The sequence below is a fragment of the Indicator indicator genome, chromosome 30 (assembly GCF_027791375.1).
Source record: "Indicator indicator isolate 239-I01 chromosome 30, UM_Iind_1.1, whole genome shotgun sequence".
NCBI classification, from domain to species: domain Eukaryota; kingdom Metazoa; phylum Chordata; class Aves; order Piciformes; family Indicatoridae; genus Indicator; species Indicator indicator.
This window is the reverse complement of record NC_072039.1, coordinates 546736-574453: the sequence shown is the minus strand read 5'-3', so window position 1 is coordinate 574453 and position 27718 is coordinate 546736. Positions and strand designations below refer to the sequence as shown.

Here is a 27718-nt window from a genome sequence, read left to right as displayed (position 1 = left end):
ACAGGCACCCCAGGGAAGTGGCCACAGCACCAAGCCAGCCAGAATTCAGGGAGTTTCTGGTCTTAGTCATATGGTTTAGCTTTAGGCTGTTCTGTGAGGAGCAGGGTGTTGGACTCAGTGGTCTTCATGGGTCCCTTCCAACTTGAGCTGATTCTATGATTTAATAGCAGAAGGTCATAATCCTTGATGAAGAACAGGAACAGCATGGAAATCAGAGCTGGCAAGGCTGGGTTTGGGGCTTTGCCTGGTCGTGGTCACAAGCCAGGCAGTTCCCTTTTCAACTGCTGCCTGGTGTGATCTCTCCTAGAAACTCATTCTGTCTGAGACATCCATCTTTGATGTGCTACCCAACTTCTTCTACCACAGTAACCAGGTGGTAAGAATGGCAGCTTTGGAGGTAAGTCTCTTCCTGCTGGGAGAAAAACCCAAACACAACATAAATGTTGATTTTTCTCTCTTCTGTTTGTTTGTTGCTTTCTGTGAGTTTTTGGAGCACTGTTTCCCTGCAAGGCCAAGAGAGCTGTAGGTTGTGTGGAATCAGGAGCTTGGCATTTACCAGCATTAATATTCATAATTGACTGAAATGTCAGCTCCAGGTTATCTCCTGTGCTTGAAGAAGATGTAGGTGGCTGAAAGAATTGAAAGTGAAGCTGCTGCCAGGGGATGTGGCCAGCCTGCCTTATGTGCCTTGGTGCTGAGGGTTGTGTCCTGCCAGATGGGCCCTCCTCAGAGAACAGCTTTAAATTCTGCTTGAATTAGAGCCCTATCTAGATACTCATGTGGGGGTGTCTGTCTGGTTTGAATGCTTGTGAAGCCTCTGGAGCATTATTTGTCTCCCTGCATTCCCCAGCCCTGCTGCTGATGTGTTGGTGTCTCCCCAGGTGTACGTCCGCAGGGCATACATCGCTTACGAGCTGAACAGCGTGCAGCACCGCCAGCTGAAGGACAACACTTGTGTGGTGGAGTTCCAGTTCATGCTGCCTACCTCCCATCCCAACAGGTCAGACCTCGTGTTCAGGAGATCTGTGAGGGGCTGCATCCTGTCTTGGCAAAGGAAACTTGCAGTAGGGTTGGTGGAGAAAGGGAGAGTCACAGCTCCTGCAGCAGCACAGAGTGTGTCAGACACAGCCCTGCCCTGCCTGCTGCTCTCTCCTAGCTTGTTTCAAACCTCAGGAGCTGTGGGCAGGACCTTCTGCAGTCCGGATTCCTTTAAACAGCAGAGAGCTTTCCTATCGTCTTTAACTTTCAAGTTCAGCTCCTGTGCTCTAGAACTCGAGTTCTAGCTGAATCCTTTGAAAGCCAAAGCAAACCGGCTGGGTTATCAGCACTTCATTGTCTGGCAGGGCAGTTGCTGTGTTCCTTCCCTTGCCGCAGGAGCTCGGGAAGGTGCTTTAGCTGCTCTTTGGTTTTGTCCCAGGCAGCAGTGAGGCTCTGTGGCCACCGGGTGCCACTGTTGGTCTGTGCTGCTCTGGCACTGTGGTACCCGCGCTGGTTTTCTCCTTTGTTTCCCAACATCTTTTTCCTTATTTCCTATTTGGTGGGGCTGGGCAGTGGGGCCCAGTCTTGCTTCATTGAGAATCCATCAGTATATTTTATGAGATGGTTTTCAGAACCTGTTTGCTAGAAATGAATGACTGTCCTCAACAAGCAGCACACACCACGAGCCAAATGGGACATGCATTTGGGCTCATCTGTTTCCTGCATTTCTGGAATATTTGTAAATAATTACACACTATTTTTACTGCCCCTTGATGATGCACTCTGCCCCCACCCTGTTCTTTCTCCATTTCTTCTCTTTGCTGATCTCAGTTCCCTCTGCTGCTTGGGGGTTGTTTGGCCTGCCCATGCTGATCACTGCTCTATTGCTGTGTTCAAGCTTAATTGGCCAAGGTCAGCTGGAAGAGGACAACTCTTACCTGCCTGGGGAACAGCTTCTTTGTCCTGAAATCTCCTCTCTCCTTTACGCTGAATTTGCTGGGGCAATGTTCTGAAGCTCCCTTCTGCTTCTCAGCCATCAGCACTGCTGATGGTTGGCTGAAAATGCAGCACAGTCCTTGGGTGGAGGAGAGCAGGCCTGGGGACAAATCCACTGCTTGCATAGGCAGTTTCAGCTCCTTTGGGGTGCACCTCACCTGCGGGTGATGAATGTGGCTCCTGTTGCTTGATGTAGCTTCTCGCAGTGCATCCCTGCTTGTGTGGCTATTGTGTGGCTGGCTGCTGAAGCACAGCCAGGAGCAGAATACTGAGGGGCTTAAGGTAGCCCTGAGGGTATAGATTTAAGCTGTAAAGGTAGACCTTGTGGTGAACCCAGGACACAGGAATCTCCAACCTCTGACATTGTGTTGCTTAAGTCTTCCTTGTTGTTTCTGGCCACATTCCACGTCCCTGGTTTGCTTTCCTGTACCTTCTGTAGCATGAACCTTTAGACTGAGGGGCTGAACATGCATTCCAAGGACAAAACCCGGAGCCAAAATACCCCAAGGTGGCCTAGCAAAATGTCTCCTGGGTGCTGGTGAAGCAGCAGTAGCTACCAGAGAGCCCTCAGGAGTGTGTTCTCTTTTGGAGCTGCTGGTGCACTTTATCAGATATTCTTAAGCCCTTGTCCCTTTTGTGTTTGATTTCTGTGAACATTCAAGGGCCTGAGTTTTGCTGGAGCAAATATTCCTGTAGAGAAAAATGCAGCCTGATAATGGCTGCTCTCCTGAAATTCTTTGGTGGTGGTGTTTAACTCTGCTATGCCCTTACTTGGCTGTAGCAGCAACAATCTCAGGCTCTGCTTCTGAGCTGACTAATCACAGCCAGGCCCTCAGACTTGCTGGTTTTGGGCCACTGAGTGATTGCCATCAGCTCCCCCCAGGACAGCTGCACATGGAAGCAGAGAGCAAAGGAAAACTCTTCAATCTGCTAACAATGTCCTAGCCACACAACCTGCTCCTGGTGGGATCTGGGGGCAGAAAAACTGTCTGGGGAATTATTTGTTGAAATTAACAGAAACCATCCTGCTTTAAGGGTCCTCCTGACTGCAAGGGGAGGACACAGGAGAGAAACTGCTCGGGGCTGAGGCCATGGAGGGCTTTGCAGATCAACCCCAGCACTCCTTGCTGCCCAGCACAAGACAGATGAGGAGCTCAGTGAAACCATCTGGTGTCCTTTGCAGCAAGTGGGCTTTCCAAGCCCTCTCCACATGGGGGGTGCTGCAGCCCGAAGGGAGTGATACCAGGGTGCCCATGGGATGCTGCAGAGGGCACAGAGCTCTTGTGTGTGCATAACCTGCCTCCTTCAGGCCCTGGGAGCCTGGAGAGGGAAGGGCTCTTGTGCAGCCTGCCCTGCTGAGATGGGAAGCAGGTGGAATATTGCCTGGTGTGTAGAGAGCTCAGGCTCCTTTGTGACAATGGCAGGCCAGGGGCCAGGCACTGAAAGGCCTTTCTGAGGTGTTCAGCACAGGAAACAGTGCTGGCTTAATCTTAGCTTCACATCTTCTGTTCAAAGCAACATTGTGTGGCTGCTACAGGGAGAGGGAATTACAGTGCTTTTGCAACAGGAGAGGGTTGTTTTTTTTCTCTAATAATCCTCCTCTCCTGCTTTCCAGCAGCCTTTCTTCTATCTGAAGCTGTAAGGTTTAAATTAACCTGGGACATTGTCTGCTGTAGGCAGCCTTTGGAACCTGCTGCAGAGTGGTGCTGCTGTACTGCTCCTCCTCAAGCATCCCCTTCCCTCCAGCTCACTGCCTGCCCCCAGCCAGGCTGTTCAGCTGCTCTCTTGATCTTTGCTTCCCCAGCAGCAGATTTGCTGGAGGATCAGAAGAGGAAGAACCCAGAGGGTTCTTCTTCTGTGTTCCCTCTGTCAGATGCTGAGACAGTTGCTGACAGGGGTGACTTAGAGCTGAATCTTTATTGTGTGCCATGGCAGTGACACCACAGGGCTCTGCTTCCTGACTCTGTTGACCCCAAAGGAAAGTAAAGTTGCTCACTCAGGTGCCTTCCCAATCCATCTGTGTGCACTGAGCCCATGCCCTTCTTTTGGCCCATGTGCCACCCCTAACTGCCACATTTGGCCCTGAGCCATCCTGGGGAGTCCTGAGTCAGGATCTACCAGTGGAGGGTGGAGGAGGAGGTTTTAGGGCAGCAGATGAAAACTTTTAACTTTGGTAACTGGCTCAGAGCAAGTTTTGCTTTGTAGCCTTACACAGGATGGCTGGTACCAGCTGGTGTGCACACAGCTTGGCAGACATGGGCATACAGCCAAAGGCCTTACTTAGACTTGTCTGGGTTAAATTAATTCTTGGCATTGCATCCTGCCATCCATGCTGCTTCCAGGGTTGGAATTCAGGCCTGGTCATTACCTGCTTTGTACTTCCAGGGGTACCAAGATAATTGTCTCAGCTACCTTGTGCTTGTTTTTGCCCAGTTTATCCTCTCTCTGTGCTTGTGGATGTTTGTTGGTGCCCTACCTGGCCTCTGATGTTGCTGCTCTCAAGGCTTACCAGTGGTGCATGATCTCTCCTTTGCTGTCTCTTGATGTTTTATCATCTATGGAGTACTTTGGTGGTGCCTTTTTTGTCAGCCTCTTCCGTAGCGTGCAGCTGGACCCCTTGTGAAGGCTGAGAGCCAAATGCAACACTGCTGTTTCAAACAGTGGTTTTCACAGGAGAGTAAGCACCCCAGGTTCCCTCACACTTAGAGCAGGGTTTGCAGGTTCCTTCCCACTATCATTTTACAAGGACAGAATGAGAGGGTTGGAGTTTCTGACACCACAGAAGCCTTCTCTGTGGGCTAAAGTAGCTGCTACAGCAGCCTCTTGATCAGGCTTTGGATTATCAGCACTGAATCAGCTCTGCTGCTCTGGACTCCAGCTGCAGGAGCCTGGAGACCTGAGTGTCCTACTCACAGGGTATCATTAGGTAGCCTGAGGTCCCCTCCTTGTTGCAGGAGACAGGCTGGAATCGGGGGGAGGAGGGGAAATGATTCCAGGACACCTGTAAATCCCTGCAGTTTCGTGCTGGGGGTTTGATGTTAATTAGACAGCAGGCAGCAGTAATGTGTTGCAGTTCCCTTGGCTTGCCTGTTTCAGAAAGGGCAAAATCTTCCAGCAGAGCAAAGAAGAGGCTGTGGAAGGGGCAGCAAACTGAATGGAACGAGGATAATTTTATGCAAATTGGAGTTCAGTAGCAGATTCAGCTTGGCTGAATCACAGAGGGAGCAGGAGAATAAGGAAAGAAAGAGGGGAGGAAAAACCCAATCAAAATGTGTGGTTGGAGGCAGGTTTCACAGCCTTCTGTTTAGATTCTTCTACAGAAATGAAGAAACATAAGAGGAGTGCCAGTGGTCACAGGCAGTGGAATTGCTCCTTCTCCTGTGGCACTCTGTTAATAACTACACGTGGGTTACTCAGCTGACCTCTGCTGATTCTGCTTTGCTGCCTGATTTCAAAAGCTCTGCCCTGTGCTGGCACTCAGTCACAGCTTGAGCTAACCACTGGTGCTTTGCATGCCTGCAGCATTTCCATAGGGGAGTGCTCCTGGGTAAAGAAAAAAAAAAAAAGGAGGGGAAGGGCAAGGGAAAACAAATTCAAATTCATCCAGGTGGTGTGGAAGGGGAGCTGAGGGGTTTTTAGTTGCTGGAACAGAAGGAGGAGTTGTGACAGTGGAGCTTGCATGGTGTGGAGCAGGTTTATAGGTTCACAGAATCACAGAAAGCTTTGGGTTGGAAGGGACCTTAGAGGTCATCCAGCTCCAGCCCCCTGCCATGGGCAAGGACACCTCCACCAGCCCAGGTTGCTCAGGGCCTCATCCAGCCTGGTGCCGAACACCTCCAGGGAGGAGGCATCCACAGCCTCCCTGGGCAACCTGTTCCAGTTCTCTACCCTCGCTGTACAGAATTTCTTCCTGATCTCCAGGCTCAATCTGCCCTCCTCAAGCTTCCATCAGTCCCCTCCTGTCCTGTCACACAAGCCCCAGTCAGGTTCCCTGCTCCAGAAGAGCCTCTCTGGGAGTTGGAAAGAGAGGGGCTGGGGTTGGTGTGGTGAGGAGGTCTCTGGTCCTGTGGTCAGCTACATGGAGTTGGCTGTGGAGAAGAACCCTGCTGGCATGAGCTCCATCAGCTGAGCCTTTCTGCAGCTGCCAGGCCATGGTGCTGCTGGCACTGGTGTGGCAGTGAGCTGAGCAGGCTGGCTGGCAGCTGCTGTGGTACTGCTCAGGGCTGCAGCTCAGCCAGGTCTTTTTCACAATGTTTGTGCTGCAGATACCAAACCTTCACCTCTTGGTGCATTTCAGTGGCAAGTGGCAATCCAGCTCCTGAAGGAGAATGCCCTCCCCTCCCACCACAACCTGTAGGTGCAGAGCCAGTCCCACCGAGTGCAGCTTGGAGCTGTTCTTCTGCTCCCTCCTGACACTTCCAACCCATGGCTTTCCTGCTTGCCTCACTGCAATTCTTCCTGTGGTCTATTCAGTTCTCTGCTGTGTGGCTGCAGGACAGCTCCTGGAGCAAGGCACCAGGGTGTCCTTTGGAGGCAGAAAGGAATATTTGTTAGCTGGGGTTTTGCTGTCTGTTTTCTGAAAGTTTTCCAGGGACTACTCCACAAGCACAAGTGTAGGAACTGCCAGTCCTCTCCAGACCTTTTTTTCTCAGCTCAAGCAGATCCCATGCAGCTTTCCCACCATGTGCCAAGCTAAAAAAATAGTCTCAAGCCTGCGAGTCCTGCTGGCCCTTTGGGTCTCAACCACAGGCTCTGCAGCACTGTCTGCAAGGAAAATTAAATTCTTGTGCTGTTTATCTCCAGGCCACTTGCTGCTCTCTCCTGTATGGCTCATGGGAACTTGTTGTGCTTTACCAGCAGTGCACCAGACAGAACCTTGTGGTGAATCCAACTCTGCTGTGACAAACCAGTTTGAGAACAGGACCGGGGGCAGTCAGTGTGCTCAGCAGTGTGCCCGTGGCAATTCCTGGCCCTTAAGTACTGAGCCTTTGTTCCCAGGGAACCTGGGGTCTTGCCTAGGGTCAAGGATGTTGAAGGAGGCTGCGGTCTGATCTCCTGCAGGGAAGGGGAGGGTCAGTGTCTATTACATGCTCCCTGGAGCTCTGCTTTCAGTCTTGTCATGTTTGCTGATCTCTTTGCACAAGCCTCCTGTGTGCATGTGTTTGGTTGCTTTCAGTTTAGTCTTCAGTGCTTTGAATGCCAGGTTTCAGCAGTTTCAACCTTTCCATGCAGTGCATGGCAGGAGTTTGCCTAGCTGCATCTCTGGTGGTTGGACCTGGTGATCTTGCTTGGAGCCCTGTGCTGCCCTGTGCTCTCATGGCTGTACCTGGCATGGGCTGGGACGTGGTGTTCTTGCACTGCTGTGAAAATGTGCCCCTCACCTGCCTTCTGCCTCCTGTGCATCACTCAGCACCACTCTGCATCCACATCTGTAAAGAGCTGCACTGATGCTACAAAAGCAACTCTAGAATTTTCCTAAAATTAGCCTTTAGGTTCTGCTTGTTCTTGGTCAAGGCCTTGAATGCTGAAAATGCAAAGTGTGACCTGGTGGTTGTGTGGTTGCTTTGTCACTGCATTGGTGTGGGCAGCAGTGTGTGGGCAGCAGCCTAGCCTAGAGCTTTGTCGGGGAGGATTTGCCTTGTTTCCCTGCCCCTGCTGCAGCTGCCCTGTGTCATATGGTCACTGTCTGTGTCTGTGCTGTTTGCCCTTCTGTCAGGGAGTACCAAACCCCTCAGCTGGCCTTGCTTGTGAAGCTGGTGGTGCATGCAAAGGCCTTGAAGTGGGTCTGATGGAAGGTGGTGCAGAGCTGGAGGGCACCTGCCAGTTGTGCTCCCCTGGGGTGTGTTCTTTGCATGTCCTGTGCATGGCTGTGCTCGCTCCCTGGCAGCCGTGGCAAGCGAGGTCAGGTGGTGGGTGCCTTCCCAGGGTCAGGGACACTGAGCTCTGCCTGATACCTGATGGTTGACACATTTTGGGTTAGTAAAGGTTAAGGTTGTTGCTGGTCTGTGTATCAGCTTGATTACAGTTGTGTATGATGGCTCTCACTAACCAGTCTGTAACTAACTGTGGTTGTTTGATTACAGAGGGAACATCCCCACGCTAAACAGGTATGGTACTTGTCATCTTCTACAGCTTCAGCAGAGACTAGAAAGCAGTAGCCTAACACTGAATGTTTTAACCTGGTTTGTTTTAGTGCCCTTACTTGGGAAGTTCCCAAACATAACTCCTCTTTCTGCCTTCCCTTTTCCTCTCCCTGTGTCTAAAAACATGTTTTCAGCTTTTCCCTTCCCCTCTGAGAACAGCTTTGCATGCAGCACCCTCGGTTTGCCAGGGGACTCAGCTCATCTGCAGTATGGTACACAGCAAACTTCCAGCAGGATGCTGCTCCTAGGGGCTCTTTTTTGGAAGGGGGCTCCCAGCTGGTGCCCCTCTGGTGGGGGGTCCCAGTGAAACAACAGGAGTTCCACCTAGGCCATGACAGAGCTGTTGCTGCTGTGGTTTTCTGCAGCTAGCTTAGAGTTTCTCGAGGCTGTTTCACCTCCCTCACCCCATAGATGAATCTCCATCTCAGCCAGCTGACAGCATGTTTTGGTGTGTTTTGGATGCTGATTGATTTTCCCCTCCTGTGTCTCAGTTGAAAACATTTCCTTGTTTGAAATAACACTTGAAAATGTCTGCTGTCTCTTTGTTCAGTTCCTGTTCTGTGGCAGTTTTTGTATGAGCTGGAAGAAGTGTACACCAAGGCATGTCCTGACAAATTCTCCCCTTTCCAAGCCTGAATCCCTGTTATTTATTACTGCTTACAAGCCTGTTTAGGGAAAAATAGTAAAACTGGGCTGGAAGTCTCATGGCTCTTAATCAGAGATGAATTCCAGAAACACAGAGTGGCTTCAGACGCCAGGAGCTATTCATCACTGGTGCTTGACGCTTGCTGGCAGGGTGCTTAGGCCCCCAGCAGCCTGGGGTTCTGTGCATGGCAGGAAGGCAGTCACAGCACAGCTGGTAAGCAGCAGTCAGCAGTCCCTAGCTTGGTCTGGTGCTGTGGCCAGCTCAGCTGGGCCCTGCATCACCTCCTGTGCCAGCAGGGTCTGATCCTGCTCTGCTGTTGAGCATCTCCCTGACTTCACAAGCTGTAACTAAAGGATGTGCTGTGCTGACTCAGCACCCTGGGCTGTTGGTTTGGGGTTTTTCCCATTGCCTCTTGCCTCCTGTTGTGGCAGCAGCTGGGGAGAGCAGCAGCTTCCCTTTGTTCAAGTCACGTTAAGCCGTGGGGAGAGCGAGGGAGCCTGAGTGCCCTGTTGTTGAGTGGCACAGAGCTGTGTGCCAGCTTGGCTTTTCTGACGACTCAGAGCAAGCTTGAAGGTTTCACCATGTTGCAGGGAGCTTTTGAAGTAGGCCCCTCAGTGAATTAGGAAGACTCTGTAGCAGAGGTCAGACAGCAGCAGTGATTATTGCAGAGCTGGCAGTCCCCATTCTAGCAGCCAGGGCAAGGCTGTCTCCTTAGTTGGATGCTCTTTGTTCACCATTGGAGATGCTTCCTCTGCTGGCCTTGGCTGGAACACTGTGAGCCTTCTTTAAAAAGCATAAAAATAATAATAATACCCCCAAGTAACACAAACTTTGACAGCTGCTGCGTGCTGCCATAGCAGGGGAGCTGTGTGAGAGCTCAGTGATGCTTTAATCAGGATCTTGCCCTCTGCCAGGCAGGGATGCAGACCTTTAGTGAGTATTGCTCCTGCTTTCCAGAGAAGTCTCTCAATCAGTACCTTCCTCTGAGCTGGTGCAAACCTGTTCCAGTCCTCCTTGCTTCAGAAAGGAATCACTCCTGAGTGCTGCTTGTATCTCAGCAGACAGCAGGCAGGAGGATGACAGCAGTGAGTGTCTAGAGCTCTGCCTGCCCTCCTCCTTCAGACAGCTGTGCTCTGTGGCCAGCTGCTTGTGCTTAGCAGCTGCCACTTTTTAGCAATCAAAACTGAGCAAGAGAAACGAGTGGGAGGAGCTGCAATGTTTTTAAAGTGTGGATTAAAGAGGAGGGAGAAGCAGGTGAATTTGCTCAGCAGTTGGAGGGGAAGGCACTGGGACAGGGCTTTATTTAGGGTGGGCATGCCAGTGTGAGGCTATAGAACCCCCTGATTCCAGCAGAGGCTTTGGGTGTGTCTGTACCACACTGCATTTGAGCAGCAGCAATTAGAGGATGGCCACAAAAGCTGCAGAAACAAAAAGATGGTTTAGCTTGGTGTGCCTCAGCTTAATTTGTTAAAATTTACCAAATCTTGCAAGTGTCAAAGCTTCCAATTATTTGTTGCTTGTCTCAGAGTTCCACCTGTAAAGCAAAATGTACAGGAGGAAAGGAAGTGATCAGCTTTGCATTGCTAAAATTGCCTGCAAGAACCTGCTCAGGAATGACTCCTCTGGAAGGGTCAGAGCATTATTTTCTAGCTCTTTTAACTGTTCCTGTCCACTGGGCCAAGATCCAGGTAAGGGCATTAATGGCACCAGAGGCATGGCAGCGTTGCAGGGGCTTTGGAGCAGGCAGCACAGCAGGTCTGGGCTGCTGAGGGGTCTGACGGATCAGGCAGCAGTGGGATGGGAGCAGCCACAAAGCCTGCAGCAGTCTTTGTCCAGCGATGCTCCTCTCTCCCTTGTCCCTAACTGTGGCCTTGTTGCATTGCCATTCAGGATGTCCTTCTCCTCCAACCTCAATCACTACGGCATGGTGCACGTGGCCAGCGTGAGCGACGTGCTGCTGGACAGCTCCTTCACGCCCCCGTGCCAGCGCATGGGCGGCATGGTCTCCTTCCGCACCTTCGAGGACTTCGTCAGGTACCTGGCACGGGAGGGCTCGGCCTGCTGCCAGCTGCCTGGGTGGGCACACGTGGAGTCACAGAGTGGTAGGGTTGGAAGGGACCCCTGGAGATCAAGTCCAACCCCCTGCCAGGGCAGGGCACACAGGAGCACGCCAGGTGGCTTTGGAAAGTGTCCACAACCTCTCTGGGCAGCCTGCTCCAGGGCTCCAGCACCCTCACAACAAAGAAGTTTCTCCTCTTGTTGAGGTGGAACCTTCTGGATTCCAGTTTACACTCAGTGCTCCTTTTCCTGTCAGTGGGCACCACCAAACAGAGCTTGACCCCTTCATCCTGACACCCACCCTGCAGATATTTATAGATCCCCTCTCAGCTCAGACTAAACAGCCCCCAGGTGTCTCAGTCTTTCTTCACAGGAGAGATGTTCAAGTCCCTGAATAAAATCTTTGCCCTGTTTTGAGTCAGGTTTCAAGTGGTCCTGAGCTTGTTTGCTAAGTTCCTGGAGTTTCAGGAGGAGGTTTGTTTGAATCCTCTTGTCTGTCTCCTGAAGTACCTGCAAGTTTCAGAGTGCTGTGAGGGCAGCTCACAGCCAGGGGGATCAGCATCTGTGATCTCTGCTGATTGGGGATCACTTGCACCTGTGCTGCTCTCTCCTGTGCTCCTCTTCACACAGGGAGCTGTGGGAGGATGTTTGCTTTGTGCCTTCAGCCTTCACGGGGTAGACAAACACCCCAGCAGTCGTGGGGGCCCTGCCACAATTAGATCTCTGGCAAATATGAGCAGATCCAGGTTGTGCTCTGGTGTGAGGGCTGGAGGAGGCTTTGCCTCCTCACCTTTCAGGCCCTGATCCCCCTGTGAATGAGTTTTTGTCCTCTCCGTGCCCCCTCAGCAAGGTGATTTGTGGTTTCAGTGCCAGCTGCTGGGGGTGGGCTGGCTGCAGGTGCTGATGACTAACTCTGCCCTGGTGTGTTGCAGAATCTTTGATGAGGTGATGGGTTGCTTCTGTGACTCTCCTCCTCAGAGCCCAACCTTCCCTGAAGCTGGCCATGCCTCCCTTTACGATGAGGACAAGGTACAGTGGTTTCTTGTCTCTTGGGGCTGCTCTCAGGTTGGAGGTGGAGGGTGTGCAGGGGGTGGCTGCAGGCTGGGTGCTTCTCAGCAGTGCCAGTGCTGGAAGCAGGATTTGAGAGCTGGGAGTGTTTCTGTGTGGGATTTGTTTGCTTGTTTTCAGCAGGTGACTCAAAGGTAGCCATTCTCTGACTGTTGTGAACCCACAGAGAGGTCTCTTACTCTCCATGTAAATTTAGTTTGTAGCTTTTAACATCAGCAGAGCTTCTGGATGCACAGCAGTGTAACTGGGAGGTTAAACTCATCATTAAGCTACCAGACCTTCTCAGACCTTCACTGCTACAGAGTGCTGGGGCTTTGGTCCTGAGTGTGCTCACATCTCTCTACCTCCTTCCTGCCTCTCCAAGGATCATGTCCTGTCACACTCAGCTTTTCCCAGTTGCCCAGAGGCTCTTGGATGGTCAATTGTCACTTCTCAGAGCTCCCCTGTCGCTGGTGCTTCCAGAGGACAGCATTTGGTGCAGCTGTGCAGACACTCACTGCTTTGCTCTTAGCCTGGCAATTTGCTTAATTCCATTACCTTTCTTGATGCCAGAGTCCTCTGATGTCTTGCCCATAATGAGGGGACCTGACCCTGCATTCTCTCTGCATCCAAATGAACCACACTTGAGTTAGCCAAGGCAGATGTGACCCTCAGAATTGGATTCTCCAAGGGAAGCTCCTGTTTGGGAACATTAACTCTTACCTCTGCAGAGCTGCACATTCCTGAGGCTGCTGGGCAAGGATTTCCCTCAACATTTCTTGGTTCCCCTGTGCTTTGCTGAGGTGGTTTTTCCCTGGAGCATCTATATTTTAGAGCTGTCTTTAAGGAGCCTTTTTGGAGGACTCCAGTTAACTGTTTCTGTGTGGGGCAATCTGCTGTGCCTTGCAGGCTGCCCGGGAGGAGCCCATTCACATCCTTAACGTGGCCATTAAGACCGACAGTGATGTGGATGACGATGGCCTGGCTGCCATGTTCAGGGAGTTCACACAGAGCAAGGTAAGTTGCCTTGATTCTCCCTCTGGAGATGGGTACAGGGCAGTTCTGTCTGCTGTGGGAACTCTCAGCCTGTTCCTCAGCTGTCCCTTTGCTTTCAAAGCAAATAAACACAGCAGTAACCTCCTGGATTTATCCCATCCAAAACCTTACCCCTGCTTGAGGTGCAGCTGTATCCTTCCAGAGCCTCCAGGTTATTGCTGCTCCCTTTGCCGTTCATTCTCATCCATCAGTCAGGAGTTCTTCCATTTAATTTTTGATGTGTTTAAAACCTTAAAGGTCTTTTATTCTCTCAGGGTAATCTTCAGTATCTGTCTGCAGATGCTCTGCTAAACTGCTGTGAGCTTCTCCCACATGGTGAGGTTGTTACCTGAGTCACAGAGGCATGGCAAGGGTCACTCAAATGGCCTCTACTTTCTGTGTCACCACAGCCTTCACTGAAGTTTGCTCTCCATGCTGGCATGCAGGACATCCACCTGGTGTGGTGTGCCTGGCATGAGGGGGAGCTGAGCTGCTGGGTTGTGTTGCCCCTTCCTGAGCATGGGATGCACTACAGAGTCTTAGAGTCACAGAACTGGTGTGCTTGGAAAAGACCTTTAAGGTTATTGAGTCCAACCTTTATCTAACTACCAGTCTGGTGCTAACCCACATCCCTCAGCACCACATCTCTGCCTCTATTAAACCCCTCCAGGGATGGGGATTCAACCACCTCCCCCAGCAGCCTGTGCCAGTCTTTGAGAAACCTTTCAGGGAAGTTGTTTCTTCTCATGTCCAACCTAAACCTCCCCTGGTGTAACTTGAGGTCATTTCCTCTTGCCCTATCTCTTGTTACTTGAGAGAGGAACCCAACGTTCACCTGGCTTCAGCCTCCCTTCAGGGAGCTGTAGGGAACAATGAAGTCTCCCCTCAGCCTCCTCTCCTCCAGACTAGCCCCAGCTCCCTTAGCTCCAACACTGAGAGTTCCAAATGCAAGTCCTGTGCTCAGCTGTGAGATGTGTGGGGATGAGCCTTCTCAAATCCACTCTGCCCTCCCATGTCTGCCTGCCCTTGCTTTTCTGGTTGGTGTGAAGAACTCAAGGGGCTGGTGGATGTGAGGAGCCTAGCAGGTGCTGGGACCTTTGGATACCTGCAATGGCATGGGGACGAGGTGGGGTTCCCATCCCTGGAGGTGTTCAGGAAACTTGGGGCCATGGTTTGGTGACCATGGTGGTGCTGGGTTGATGGCTGGACTGGATGATCTTGGAGGCCTTTCCCAACCAAACAGTACTGAGATTCTGAGAGTTTCTAGGTGCTGCCAGGCTGGGAGGTGGCAAATTCGTTCTGCAGAAGCAAAGGGCTCCAAATGGGGCTGCCTTCCACAGAAGTTCAGCAGCTTCCTGTCTCTTTAAGCAGAAGGAAAATCATCATTAAATACCCAAATTAAAAGCAGCTCTGCTCTCATCTGCTGGCTCCTGCTGCAGGCATTTTGTGGGAGGGGGGAAAAGGCAGAGAAAGGAAATAAAAAAAAATTCCCCAAGATATTAAACTATCAAATAGGTTGATCCAAATTGTCCAAATAATCTTCTAGTCCCAGCATGTTGTGTGTGTGTTTTTTTTAATAGAAATTAGGATCATATACTTGTAAATGACTTGTGGAGTAGATTGAGGCAGGCAGTGGAAATGGAGTTCCTCCAGGTGCTGATGGCTAATCGCTCTCTAATAGTCGTGGCCGTGCTGTGAGGCCCAGATCATTACCATGTAATCAGGATCCTGTTGCTCTGCTGTTATTGTCTGCCACTTGTGGAATTTTAAAAGCAATAACAATTTTTGCTTTTTAAATCATGGCATTATTAAAGTTATTTTCTTCCCCTTGCCATGAATATAGTCACTGCTGCTCATTTTCAGAGGGCTTAACCTTACTGAAACACTTCAGTCTGTGCTGAAAAAGGTTGTTTTGTTCCTGTTCTAGCTGAGATCATCTTTATTTCCTCTCCTTTATTTCTCCCTTTTTCTTGGCTTTTAAATTGGAAAAAAGGAGGAGAAAGGGAAAAGATCTGAACACTTCAAAAGATCAGTGGTGTGGCAAAAAAAAAAAGAAAAGAAACAATGGACACTAGCTGGAACACAGGAGGTTCCACCTCAACATGAGGAGAAACTTCTTTGGTGTGAGGCTGCTGGAGCCCTGGAGCAGGCTGCCCAGAGAGGTTGTGGAATCTCCTTCTCTGGAGACTTCCCAACCCACCTGGATGCATTCCTGTGTGACCTGCCCTGGGTGTCCCTGCTCTTGCAGGGGGTTGGACTTGATCTCCAGAGGTCCATTCCAGCCTCTGACATTCTGTGATTCTATGAAACATTGATGGGTAGCACACATTTCAAATGTGGCTCAGTGGATCAAGAAACAACCAGGGTGGATGTCCTCCCATCTGTTTGCAAGCCCTGAGCACCACCTTCCACTGGTCACCTGCTGGCACATCTGCCCTTGCTCTGGGCTGGCTGTGTGCTTATTGGGCTAGAAGTCACAGAACCATGGAACTGTTGTGCTTGGGAAAGACCTCCAGGATTGAGTCCAATCAGCAACCCACCACCACCATGGCCACTAATCCATGTCCCAAGGGCCACAGGTCTCATGAACCCCTCCAGGGATGGGGACTCCGCCACCTCCCTGGGCAACCTCTTCCAATCCCTGACCACTCTTGCAGCAAAGAAATTTTTCCTCATCTATAACCTATCCCTCTTCTGGCACCATTTCAGGCCATTTCCTCTCCTACCAGGTTGTCCCTGGCTCTGGGGCTACGCTGACTAGCAGGGCTCAGCTGGAATGTTGTGTTCTGGTGCCCTGGACGCTCAGCTCTCCAGACTGAATGGGTTTGTTTATGTGCTGCTGGATGATCACCAGATGAGAAATTTTAGCAAGGAGTGGAATGAAGTGGGCTCAGCCTCAGCAGAGCTGCAGGAGGCTTTGCAGGGCTGCTGCAGTTCCTGGAAACCTTGGCCTTGGCTGTGTGCTGCGTGGGGGCAGTCACCCACCCCAGGTTGGGCGCTATCTGGGTGTGTGCTGTGTGGGGGCACTCACCGCACTCACCCCAGGCTGGGCACTGTCTGGGTGTGTGCTGTGTGGGGGCACTCAACCACCCCAGGCTGGGTGCTGTCTGGGTGTGTGCTGTGTGGGGGCACTCACCGCACTCACCCCAGGCTGGGCACTGTCTGGGTGTGTGCTGTGTGGGGGCACTCACCGCACTCACCCCAAGCTGGGCACTGTCTGGGTGTGTGCTGTGTGGGGGCACTCACTGCACTCACCCCAGGCTGGGCACTGTCTGGGTGTGTGCTGTGTGGGGGCACTCACCGCACTCACCCCAGGCTGGGCACTGTCTGGGTGTGTGCTGTGTGGGGGCACTCACCGCCCCATGCTGGGCACTGTCTGGGTGTGTGCTGTGGGGGCACGCACCGCACTCACCCCAGGCTGGGCACTGTCTGGGTGTGTGCTGTGTGGGGGCACTCACCCCCAGCTGGGCACTGTCTGGGTGTGCTGTGGGGCACTCACCGCACTCACCCATGCTGGGCACTGTCTGGGTGTGTGCTGTGTGGGGGCACTCACCGCACTCACCCATGCTGGGCACTGTCTGGGTGTGTGCTGTGTGGGGGCACTCACCGCACTCACCCCATGCTGGGCACTGTCTGGGTGTGTGCTGTGTGGGGGCACTCACCTCACTCACCCCATGCTGGGCACTGTCTGGGTGTGTGCTGTGTGGGGGCACTCAACCACCCCAGGCTGGGCACTGTCTGGGTGTGTGCTGTGTGGGGGCGCGAAACCACCCCAGGCTGGGCAGTGTCTGGGTGTGTGCTGTGTGGGGGCACTCAGCCACCCCAGGCTGGGCACTGTCTGGGTGTGTGCTGTGTGGGGACACTCACCCCAAGCAGAGCACTGTCTGGGTGTGTGCTGTGTGGGGGCACTCACCGCACTCACCCCAGGCTGGGCACTGTCTGGGTGTGTGCTGTGTGGGGGCACTCACCCGCCCCAGGCTGGGCACTGTCTGGGTGTGTGCTGTGTGGGGGCACTCACCCACCCCATGCTGGGCACTGTCTGGGTGTGTGCTGTGTGGGGGCACTCACCCACCCCAGGCTGGGCACTGTCTGGGTGTGTGCTGTGTGGGGGCGCGAAACCACCCCAGGCTGGGCAGTGTCTGGGTGTGTGCTGTGTGGGGGCACTCAACCACCCCAGGCTGGGCACTGTCTGGGTGTGTGCTGTGTGGGGGCACTCACCCACCCCAGGCTGGGCACTGTCTGGGTGTGTGCTGTGTGGGGGCACTCACCCGCCCCAGGCTGGGCACTGTCTGGGTGTGTGCTGTGTGGGGGCACTCACCCACCCCATGCTGGGCACTGTCTGGGTGTCTGCTGTGTGGGGACACTCACCGCACTCACCCCATGCTGGGCACTGTCTGGGTGTGTGCTGTGTGGGGGCACTCACCCCAAGCTGGGCACTGTCTGGGTGTGTGCTGTGTGGGGACACTCACCCCAAGCTGGGCACTGTCTGGGTGTGTGCTGTGTGGGGACACTCACCGCACTCACCCCAGGCTGGGCACTGTCTGGGTGTGTGCTGTGTGGGGGCACTCACCGCACTCACCCCAGGCTGGGCACTGTCTGGGTGTGTGCTGTGTGGGGGTACTCACCCGCCCCAGGCTGGGCACTGTCTGGGTGTGTGCTGTGTGGGGGCACTCACCGCACTCACCCCAGGCTGGGCACTGTCTGGGTGTGTGCTGTGTGGGGGCACTCACCGCACTCACCCCAGGCTGGGCACTGTCTGGGTGTGTGCTGTGTGGGGGCACTCACCGCACTCACCCCATGCTGGGCACTGTCTGGGTGTGTGCTGTGTGGGGGCACTCAACCACCCCAGGCTGGGCACTGTCTGGGTGTGTGCTGTGTGGGGGCACTCACCGCACTCACCCCAAGCTGGGCACTGTCTGGGTGTGTGCTGTGTGGGGGCACTCACCGCACTCACCCCATGCTGGGCACTGTCTGGGTGTGTGCTGTGTGGGGGCACTCAACCACCCCAGGCTGGGCACTGTCTGGGTGTGTGCTGTGTGGGGGCACTCAACCACCCCAGGCTGGGCACTGTCTGGGTGTGTGCTGTGTGGGGGCACTCAACCACCCCATGCTGGGCACTGTCTGGGTGTGTGCTGTGTAGGGGCACTCACCGCACTCACCCCATGCTGGGCACTGTCTGGGTGTGTGCTGTGTGGGGGCACTCACCCACCCCAAGCTGGGCACTGTCTGGGTGTGTGCTGTGTGGGGGCACTCACCGCACTCACCCCAGGCTGGGCACTGTCTGGGTGTGTGCTGTGTGGGGGCACTCACCCACCCCATGCTGGGCACTGTCTGGGTGTGTGCTGTGTGGAGGCACTCACCCACCCCAGGCTGGGCATTGTCTGGGTGTGTGCTGTGTGGGGGCACTCACCCACCCCAGGCTGCGCACTGTCTGGGTGTGTGCTGTGTGGGGGCACTCACCCGCCCCATGCTGGGCACTGTCTGGGTGTGTGCTGTGTGGGGGCACTCACCGCACTCACCCCAGGCTGGGCACTGTCTGGGTGTGTGCTGTGTGGGGGCACTCACCGCACTCACCCCAGGCTGGGCACTGTCTGGGTGTGTGCTGTGTGGGGGCACTCACCGCACTCACCCCAGGCTGGGCACTGTCTGGGTGTGTGCTGTGTGGGGGCACTCACCGCACTCACCCCAGGCTGGGCACTGTCTGGGTGTGTGCTGTGTGGGGGCACTCACCGCACTCACCCCAGGCTGGGCACTGTCTGGGTGTGTGCTGTGTGGGGGCACTCACCGCACTCACCCCAGGCTGGGCACTGTCTGGGTGTGTGCTGTGTGGGGGCACTCACCGCACTCACCCCAGGCTGGGCACTGTCTGGGTGTGTGCTCTGTGGGGGCACTCCCTCTTCTCACCCCACCTTGTCTCTTTGCAGAAGTCGGTCCTGATCGAGCACGGCATCCGGCGCCTGACGTTCCTCGTGGCACAGAAGGTACTTGGATCCCTGTCACGCTGCTCAGAGCTCTGTGGCTCCTAGCTGACCTTAGCATTGCCCTTTGGTGTGGCTTCCCCCAGGTTAAGAGCTGTGGTAGCTACATTTGGTTCTCTCTTCACTGTTCTGTAAAATTTGAGATGGTTTTGATGAATTTGCTTAAAATGCACTGGCAATTGTAGACAATTGTGGCCCCTCTTGTGTTCTGCAATTAATTCAGTTTTGATTTTCATCCTAATTGCTAGCTCTCTTCTGCTTTTGTTTTTTTCCCGTGTTTGCACGTTTCGTTTGTAAGGACTTCAGGAAACAGGTCAACTATGAGGTGGATCAGAGATTCCACGTAAGTAACAGGGGTCTGGAATGTGGTGGTACTCCTGACCTGAGGCCAGGGGACACAGGAGTGACTCTAGGCCCCTGGTTTGGCTCTTAGTCAGACATTTAATGCCAGCAGTGGTGCCAGGGTCAAGGGAAGTGCTAAACCAACAGCTGACCTTGGGCAGCCTTTGCACCCAGTGGGGCCATTCCCATGCTGGAGTCTCTGCTGTCTCCTGGCTGAGCTCATGGCTGCCACCCTGACAAAGATCTTGTTGGTGTCAGTGTCAGTTTCACTCTCAGATGTAATTGTGCAATTACATTTTGGTGTTTCTTCTGCAGTGTGGTGATTTCCTTGAGGCTTCTCACTGATTTTAAAATAACTTTGAGGAGTGATTGAAGTCATCTGATAAATTTTGCATAATGGCTTAGTGATGTGGAAAATGTTTGCTGCTCTTACTGCTGAGAAATTGCTTCTTTCCCCAGGACTTGGGCATCAGTGAGGGCTGCTTTAGCCTTGTTTTCAAGGTGGCAATGTAAGGTACAAACCAGATTTTTTTTTAATCCCTTGTCTATCTTCTTTACAGCTCTGGAAGTTGTTAGGAGTCTTTAAAGTGCAAGGATCATAGAATCCCAGAGTGCCAGGTTGGAAGGGACCCCAAGGATCAGCTGGCCCAACCATTCTGGGTGATAGTGTAGATTAAATGAGATGGCCCAGCAGCAAGAAATCCATCCAGCATTCAGCACCTCTGCTTCAGCAAGCTCCACGAAAGGAGAATAGGGTTATAAGCCAAAAAGAACAGCATTTGAACAGCTGTGGGTATCACCAGGTGCAGATAGGTCAGTCCATGGCTTATGTAGGGTACTGGACTCTTTGAGAGCTGTTGGGACCTTAAACAAAAGAGCCCAGGCTTTAGATGTAAAAAAAAGGAGGTTCTAGAGAACTGAATTGATATTGGGGAATGAAAACTTGGAGTCCATCAATAAGCACTGAAGCATGGGGCAGTGGTAAGAAGGGAGGCAAAGAATAAAAGGAGTCATCAGGAGAAGCTTTCCCTGAGCTGCTGTTCAGAGCCAGGGGCTGCTGGGAAGCTCCTGAGGTGCAGGAGGCAGTGTGGTTGTCATCTACTTGCAAAGTTTGTAGAGTACCTCTGGGGTCCTCTCCAAGTGCCAGACTTCATTACCACCTCCTATTCTCCTCCCTTTATGACTGGACCAACTCTTAACTTAGCCAAGGCCTGGGCTTGGGTTTGTTTTTTGTTTTAATTACAGTCTATATAATTAGTTCCCAGCATGTTGAGGTAATAGAGAGTTGCTCCAGCAAGCTTCCAATTTCCTCATCTCATTAGGTTTTTAACATGATTATTAGTATAATAATCAACTATGATGATTTCTGTTGGAGCTTTCCACATTCTGCAGTTTGCAGGGTGTCTTGATTGGCTAATTTAGGCAAATTATTTTGATTGTCTTGATGATGGTTGGCTGATTAGAACACAGCAGGGGTATAATTCTTCTGCCTAGGAAATGGAGCACTCTTCTGGATGTTGGTACCAGAGCTCTGAGGGCTTGTGTGTGTCTGCACATCTGATGATTACATTGCCCACACCACTGGTCAGATGCCTTGGAAGCAATCACATCAGTGGTGAAATGAGCATGGATTGGGTGAGGAGAAATTGGCAGCCTGCAGAGGAGGACAGGTGGGAGGGATCTAGAAGAGAAGTGAGGAAAGATGGAGGTGGTTGTTCCTTAGAGCATAGCTGATGCCCCTAGGTCCATTGCCTGAATGTCCAGGCCTTTACCAATTGCTAGGATTTTATCTGTGCAAAGGAAGAGCAGAGATGCCTCATTTGGGGGTTCAAATAGATTCTATAGATGAGGATGAAGTTATGTGATGGCAATCCCCAGTTTGCCTTGGGAAGAGAGAATTTCTAGCAGTAAGAGCATGAAGAGAGCTGTGGAACAGAGATCATTGTTTTGTGCACATCTGCTTCCCAAAGGGACTGTTGTGTGGCTCCCAAACATTTTCACAGTCATCGTAATCATCATAGAGCTAGAAGTTTCCTGCTGCTGTCTGTCCAGTTCCATGTTCCTCTCTGTTAGTAATTGCCAGCAATAACCAAAAGCCAATCAATAGCCTCTGGCATCAGTGGTGCAGGCAGGTTGCAGTGGCTGCTGCCTTCTCTGGATTTTCAGCACCCTTTGTGGTGCTGAGAAAATAGCTTGTGCCAGCTCCTGTCCTCTGCTCTGCTGTGGGCTGTCCCTCTGAGCACTCTGGGTCGGTGGAATCTCCTCCTTTGGGGAGCTAACAGCACTGCTTCTGTTTTCAAACAGAGGGAATTCCCAAAGTTCTTCACCTTCCGTGCCCGGGATAAGGTAGGTTCTGTGTTCTTAATATTTCTCTAAGTGTTGGCTTTGTCCTTGCAGCTGCTCCTTCCCAGTCTCTGGGGGTGGGAGCTGCTTCAGCCCTGCTTCTCTGCCTGCTGTGGTGGTTTCAGCTCCCCTGCTAGGGCAGTTATCCATACACACAGCCACTGATGTCAGTAACCAGGATGAGTCCTTGTGAGTTGGGGATGGCAATTTGGAAGCCTGGCTTGAAGCTTCTGCTCATGCAGATTTCAGTCCCAGTGGAACAGGGGAGCATTGAAAGCAGCACAGTGACTGAACACCAAACTTTCTGGCTTCTGGGAAACAGAGGGGTTTGGAGGGGCTGGAGGACTTGCTGCCTTGTAACTCGTCTTCTGCCCTCAGTGTTTCGTTAGTTCCAGCACAGCTCTTAGTGCCAATGACTGCTTCAGGTAAAAGGTTCTGGGTTGGATCCATCTGGGGTTTTAGTGTTTTAATTAAGTATGAAATGTCATCACGGGTCTGGCCTGGTTCTTCCCTTCCTCAGTGTTTCAGCTTCCTAATGCACCTTCCCTCTTCACCCCCTCCTCTGCCCCATGCTGCTGGGTGCCTGCAGTTTGAGGAGGACAGGATTTACCGGCACCTGGAGCCGGCTCTGGCTTTCCAGCTGGAGCTGAACCGCATGAGGAACTTTGACCTCACTGCCATCCCCTGTGCCAACCACAAGATGCATCTCTACCTGGGAGCAGCTAAAGTTGAAGTGGGAACAGAAGTGACAGACTACAGGTTCTTTGTGAGGGCTATTATAAGGCATTCAGACCTGGTTACCAAGGTGAGTGTCACCCACTGGGGGAAAAGCTGAAGTTCTTCTAGAGTCATGGAATGGGTGGGTTGGAGGGGCCCTAAAGATCATCTACATGGATCACAGAACGCTTTGGGTTGGAAGGGACCTTTAAAGGTCACCAAGAAGAGACAGGTTACCTGCGTTTTTCTATCATGATTCTTAAACAAAGCTGAGCAGGGTGGGTGGGTGAAGAGGGGTGCAGATGAACAGCACCGTCAGCCAAAACCAGTGACCAGAGCTGGAGACACCAACAGCACTGTAAAGAGTATGCACCACAGCCACTGTGTGGTCTGGCTGGTTTGCCCTGTCTGCTCTGGGGTCTGTGCTGACCTGGACAGGGACACAAGTCAGCCAGGGATGCAAATGCAGGCTGCTGGCCCTGGGACTGTGATGGATCTATTTCAGGGTCACTTTCCAGTTTCTCAGTCAAGTCCTCCTGCTGTTCTTCAGACACTGTACCTTTGGGCCTGATGTTTGTGTATCCAGTAAATAATGTGTTGCCCACACCTGGTAGGAAGCCTCCTTTGAGTACCTGCAGAATGAGGGCGAGCGCTTGCTGCTGGAGGCCATGGACGAGCTGGAGGTGGCCTTCAACAACACCAACGTCCGCACCGACTGCAACCACATCTTCCTCAACTTCGTGCCCACTGTCATCATGGACCCCTCCAAGGTTGGTGCTCTCCACAGCTCTCAGCCCTTTGTTTGGCTTGGCCTTGACTCAGTGCTCTTTGGTTGCCTTTGATGCCCCTGTTGAGGACACTTTAAGCCCAGGAAGGTGAGTGGCACACGGCTTCTGCTGACAAAGCACAAGGAGCTGGGCACCAGTGCCAGCAGTGGTGACAAACTCAGAACTTTGGTTGCTCCACAAATGCTGGAGCTCTGCTTTCCAGTGGAGAAAGTGGAGTCATAAGCCCTGGCTGCCTGTCACTGAAGATGCCTTGCTGAGCTGCTAAGGCAGAAAAGAGGATACTTTTTATTTCAGCAGTTATGACAAGGGATTGGTTTGATTCTTGTTAGGAACCCGTCTGGCAGGGAGGAAGGAAGAAAGCTTTGGGTTTTCTTCCAGTCTGTGAATAAATACCACATGCAAGATCTTGGCACTAGCAGAGCTGGTGTTGTAGTGGAGCAACACTGTCCTTCAGGCAATGCAGCTCTCTTCCTTTGTCAGCTAAGGAGTACTGTGTCCAAACTACATTTTATACTTGAAACTAGGCTTCTTTTCCATTGTGTGCTTGACAGAAGCAATTTTAATGAGGAAATAGCTGTAAATGCTCTTCTGCCTGGTACAAAAGTCCAGATTTATCCAAATAAAATGTGAGATAAATCAGGAACTTGAAAAGAATTGGTAAATTCAGCCATAAAATGAAGGGCTTTGTTTTCATTCTCTGACACACACCCACAGAGACCAACACTGTAAGTAAATGAGCACTGAACTTTGTAGAAGCAGAAAGGAAAGTGTTTGGGCAGCAGGCAGAGTAGAACCTCCTGCACTGTGATGTTTCCCTCAGCTGCTGTGGAGGAGACTTTTCATTGTTTGAAAGCACCTTAAACCCAGCCCAGAACTAGCCTTTTCCTGTGTCCCTTGGCCCTGGCTGCCTTTGTGCAGTGGAGCAGCAGCAGACCACACTGCCAGCAGTGGTGGCTTTGCTGGGTTAAGGACCCAGCCCCCTGTGCCTGGGGCTTGGTTGTTGTGCACAGCAGTGCTGCAGGGCTGCTTGTCAGGGTCCCAGAACAGCTCTGGCCATGTGCTGCCCTTTGGTGCTTCCATCTCTCCTCTTCTGGGATGTTCCTCTTCATGGTGGGCTGTGCTCATGGCAGTGGTGTGGAGGGGTGGCAGGACTGGCTGTGTGCAGGGGCTGAGGCTGCCTGTGCTGCCCCAGATCGAGGGGCAGGGGAGGCTGTATGCAGGGGCTGAGGGGAGGCTGTGTGCAGGGGCTGAGGCTGCCTGTGCTGCCCCAGATCGAGGAGTCGGTGCGGTCCATGGTGATGCGCTATGGCAGCCGCCTCTGGAAGCTGAGAGTCCTCCAGGCCGAACTGAAGATCAACATCCGCCTGACACCCACGGGCAAGGCCATCCCAATCCGCCTCTTCCTCACCAATGAGTCAGGATACTACCTAGACATCAGCCTCTACAAGGAAGTGACTGACCCCAGGACAGCACAGGTACTGCTCGCTGTGGCTCCATGCTCTGGGGAGCAAATTGTCTGGGGGGGCTCGTGGTACCTGGTGAAGCTCCTCTGCACTCCCACCTAGCTCCAGCCTCCTTTCAGGGACCTGTAGAGAGCTTGAGTTGCAGTTGTTGAGCTGCAGAGTCGAAGCAGAGGGGTTACAGGACATGGGAGTATCACAGATTCACAGACTGCATCAGGTGGGAAGGGACCCTTGGGAAGCTCATCTTGTCCAGACCCCTGCAGCAAGCAGGGACACTTCCGGCTGGCTCAGGTGGAGCAGATCTGCAGAGAGCAGCAGCAAGGCTGAGCAGCCTGCACTGTGCTGCTGATGTTGGGTGAAGTGGGTGGGCAGAGGCAGTCATTGGTTGCTCTTTGTGCTGCAGATCATGTTCCAGGCTTATGGAGATAAACAGGGACCACTCCATGGGATGCTGATCAACACCCCATACGTGACCAAGGACCTGCTGCAGTCCAAGAGGTTCCAGGCACAGTCTTTAGGGACCTCCTACGTCTATGACATCCCCGAGATGTTCCGGCAGGTATGTGGGGACTGGTCACTGCTCCCATCCTTGCCTGTCAGGGATCCCAGTGCCCTGCTGTGGCTAACAGTGGTCCCCCAGCTCTGTACAGCTATGGACTGAGGCTGCTTGGGAAGAAATTAGGACTCCTGATGCACTGCAGCTGTGCTTCCATTCATAAGTCAAGCAGTAGAAGCTGAAATGTAAACTATAAACCATCTTCTGTTTCTTGTTGATGCCTCTTGTTTTCTTACTCTTTGTTTTGTTTCCTTACTCTTTGGATTGTTTCCCTCCTTTTTCCTACTACTTCTTTCCTACTACTTTTTCCCCTGTCTTCCTCCTCTGCTGTCCAGCGTCCCTAGAGGGTTAGGCAGTGCAGGGGTGATAGTTCCTGGGTGGGACTGGTGCATTGTTGGATGTGTTAATGAGCTGCTGACTTGGCTGTGTGATTTGCTGGGTTCTGTCCTGAATCAGCTCATGTGGATTCCCCCACTCAGGGTATTGCTGGGTGTCATGACTGATGTGCCAGCCTCAGGGATGCCCACTGAACACTGCCAGCCAGCCCTAGGGGAGGGATGTTTCAGGGTGTTCTGTCTTGGACATGCAGTCACAGTGGGTTGAATGAAAGCCTTTCAGTGATGTCCTCAACCAGACTTTCTCTCCTCATTGCCTAGTCCCTGATCAAGCTCTGGAACTCCATGAACGAGCTGGCAGTGCTGCCCACACCGCCGCTGCCTTCTGACATCCTCACCTACACTGAGCTGGTGCTGGACGATCAGGGCCAGCTGGTGCACATGAACAGGCTGCCAGGAGGAAACGAGGCAAGTTCCACTTCCTTCAGTGCTGTACGTGGTGTTCTGGGCTGGGTTTGACAGTGGTCATGAAAATCTCCCAGCTAGGCACAAAATCTGTTCACTCAGACTTTGAGATGAAATCTCTCTTTTGAAAATGAGATTTTTGTTTCATTAAAAATTAATCCCCTCCATACAATAGGTATTTGAACCTCCAGAGTAAATGATGATTCCATTTCCAAGCTGTGCCTGTGCTGGTTTACCTTCCTAATTAAAAAGTGCTCATTCAGCTACTCCAGGTGGCTGGGGTTTGTGTTTGAGCAATATATGTTCTACAAGACTAAATGGAAATGTTTTCATTTGCTTAAAAGAAATCAACCCCCTGTAAAAGCAATTCAGTGCCTCCCATTGCAATGCCTGCAGTGCTGGTGGAGCAGGCTGCAAGATGCATGCAACATCCCCATCTAGTGCAGGATTCACTGGAGACCAGCAGCCTGCTCCTGCTGGGCAGGCTGAGAGAGTTCCTCGCCCAGCTCAAGCAGGAGGAGGTTGTCCTGCTGTGGGGAGCTTCTCCTGGGTCATGACCTCAGCAAGCCCAGGGCTGCCCAGCGTGGCAATGGCAGATGGAGATTAGGGTTGGGTCTGGATGAACTTTAAGGTCTCTTCCAACCCAATTAATTCTGTGAATCTCTGGAGACTGAAGCTAACTAGGACAAGAAGTGTTCATGTTTTTTGCCCTGGCTTGGTCGGACTCAGCCACTGAATTCCCCTGCAGTAATTTAAATTGGAGCAGTTTGAAGCTGTGGGATCATTTATTTCTTCTTGGCCATTTAGCCAGCACCCTCTCTGTACCACAGCTATAACCTCAGATTTGCAAAGCTCTGTTCAGAGGACATCAAATGTGATGAGAGACAGGAGAGGTTTCCATCTCTGCTTTAGGGCCTGGTGTTCTGTCAGGGAAGGTTTTGGGATCTGCTGCTTTCCAACTGCACACAATCAGTACCTGGTGAGTGCAGGAGCACTGCATCCTTGTCTTCTGCTGGCCTGTAGGAGAAATGTTCTAACTAGTCTAATTAAAGCTGAAATGAGCTCTTCCCTGCGTTGCTGGGGAAAGCTGAGGCTGTGCTCTGTGCAGGTTTATGCCATCATCTTTCTCTCTTCTCTCTGCTCTCATTCAGCGTTTGAGTGGATGGTGGCTGGGGAAATAGCAAAGTCCCTGAGGGACGTAGCTCTGTTCTTGCTGAAATTACAAGCACAGAGCTGCCTGGGCATGAACATGTAGTGTTTACTCTGCCAGTATGAATACAAATAGTCTTATTATAAGAGATTCTCTACCCAAAGACCACCAAAAAACATTAGGAGTTTTTTTTAACCCTTGGTAGACTTAGTTGTGCTCAATCTATAAAGAAATTAGGTGGCCCTTGTGGTGTGTGTAGTGCTGGTACCTAATGCCCCCCTCCCCAGGACATGCTCTGTGCCTCCCTAGTGAGCAGTGAGCCCCAGGACACATTCTATATCCCCCAGGACACGCTCCCTGCCTCCCCAGAGAGGCTGCAGCTCCCAGCTGGCCGTGCTGAGCTGTCAGCACTGCCTGTCAGCAGCTGGACAGTCGCTGTAGGACCATTTGCAGCTGGAATGAGGTTTGAGGCTGTGCTATTGAATTCTGTTAGCAATAGCCAGGGCACACAATAGGGCTCATTCACAGGTGAGAGGGGACAGTCTGGGAAAGAGGTTCTAGCTGCAGCCTGAAGGACAGGTGACATTCAGGAGGCGCTGAGCTGCTGAACAGATTCATTCCTCCCTGCTGCACCTCCTTTATCTGGCTGAGCTGACTTTAGGCTTTTCTGCTTCAATT

General features: G+C 52.3%; 1 protein-coding gene across 3 annotated transcripts in view; it reads left to right on the top strand.

Moving 5' to 3' along the window:
- The window catches only part of ACACA (acetyl-CoA carboxylase alpha), a 105438-nt gene that overhangs the window by 36076 nt on the left and 41644 nt on the right, over nucleotides 1-27718 (top strand). The window contains exons 26-39 of one of the 3 annotated variants that reach the window (XM_054394135.1): nucleotides 308-397; nucleotides 882-1000; nucleotides 8058-8081; nucleotides 10654-10797; nucleotides 11754-11850; nucleotides 12778-12885; nucleotides 18828-18884; nucleotides 19180-19224; nucleotides 21528-21569; nucleotides 22156-22371; nucleotides 22898-23053; nucleotides 24343-24546; nucleotides 24938-25093; nucleotides 25747-25893. In XM_054394135.1, coding sequence (XP_054250110.1) covers nucleotides 308-397; nucleotides 882-1000; nucleotides 8058-8081; nucleotides 10654-10797; nucleotides 11754-11850; nucleotides 12778-12885; nucleotides 18828-18884; nucleotides 19180-19224; nucleotides 21528-21569; nucleotides 22156-22371; nucleotides 22898-23053; nucleotides 24343-24546; nucleotides 24938-25093; nucleotides 25747-25893 — 1605 coding nt within the window. The remainder of the gene's footprint in view (nucleotides 1-307; nucleotides 398-881; nucleotides 1001-8057; nucleotides 8082-10653; nucleotides 10798-11753; nucleotides 11851-12777; nucleotides 12886-18827; nucleotides 18885-19179; nucleotides 19225-21527; nucleotides 21570-22155; nucleotides 22372-22897; nucleotides 23054-24342; nucleotides 24547-24937; nucleotides 25094-25746; nucleotides 25894-27718) is intronic. The other 2 variants (XM_054394136.1, XM_054394134.1) reach the window with 2 other exon arrangements.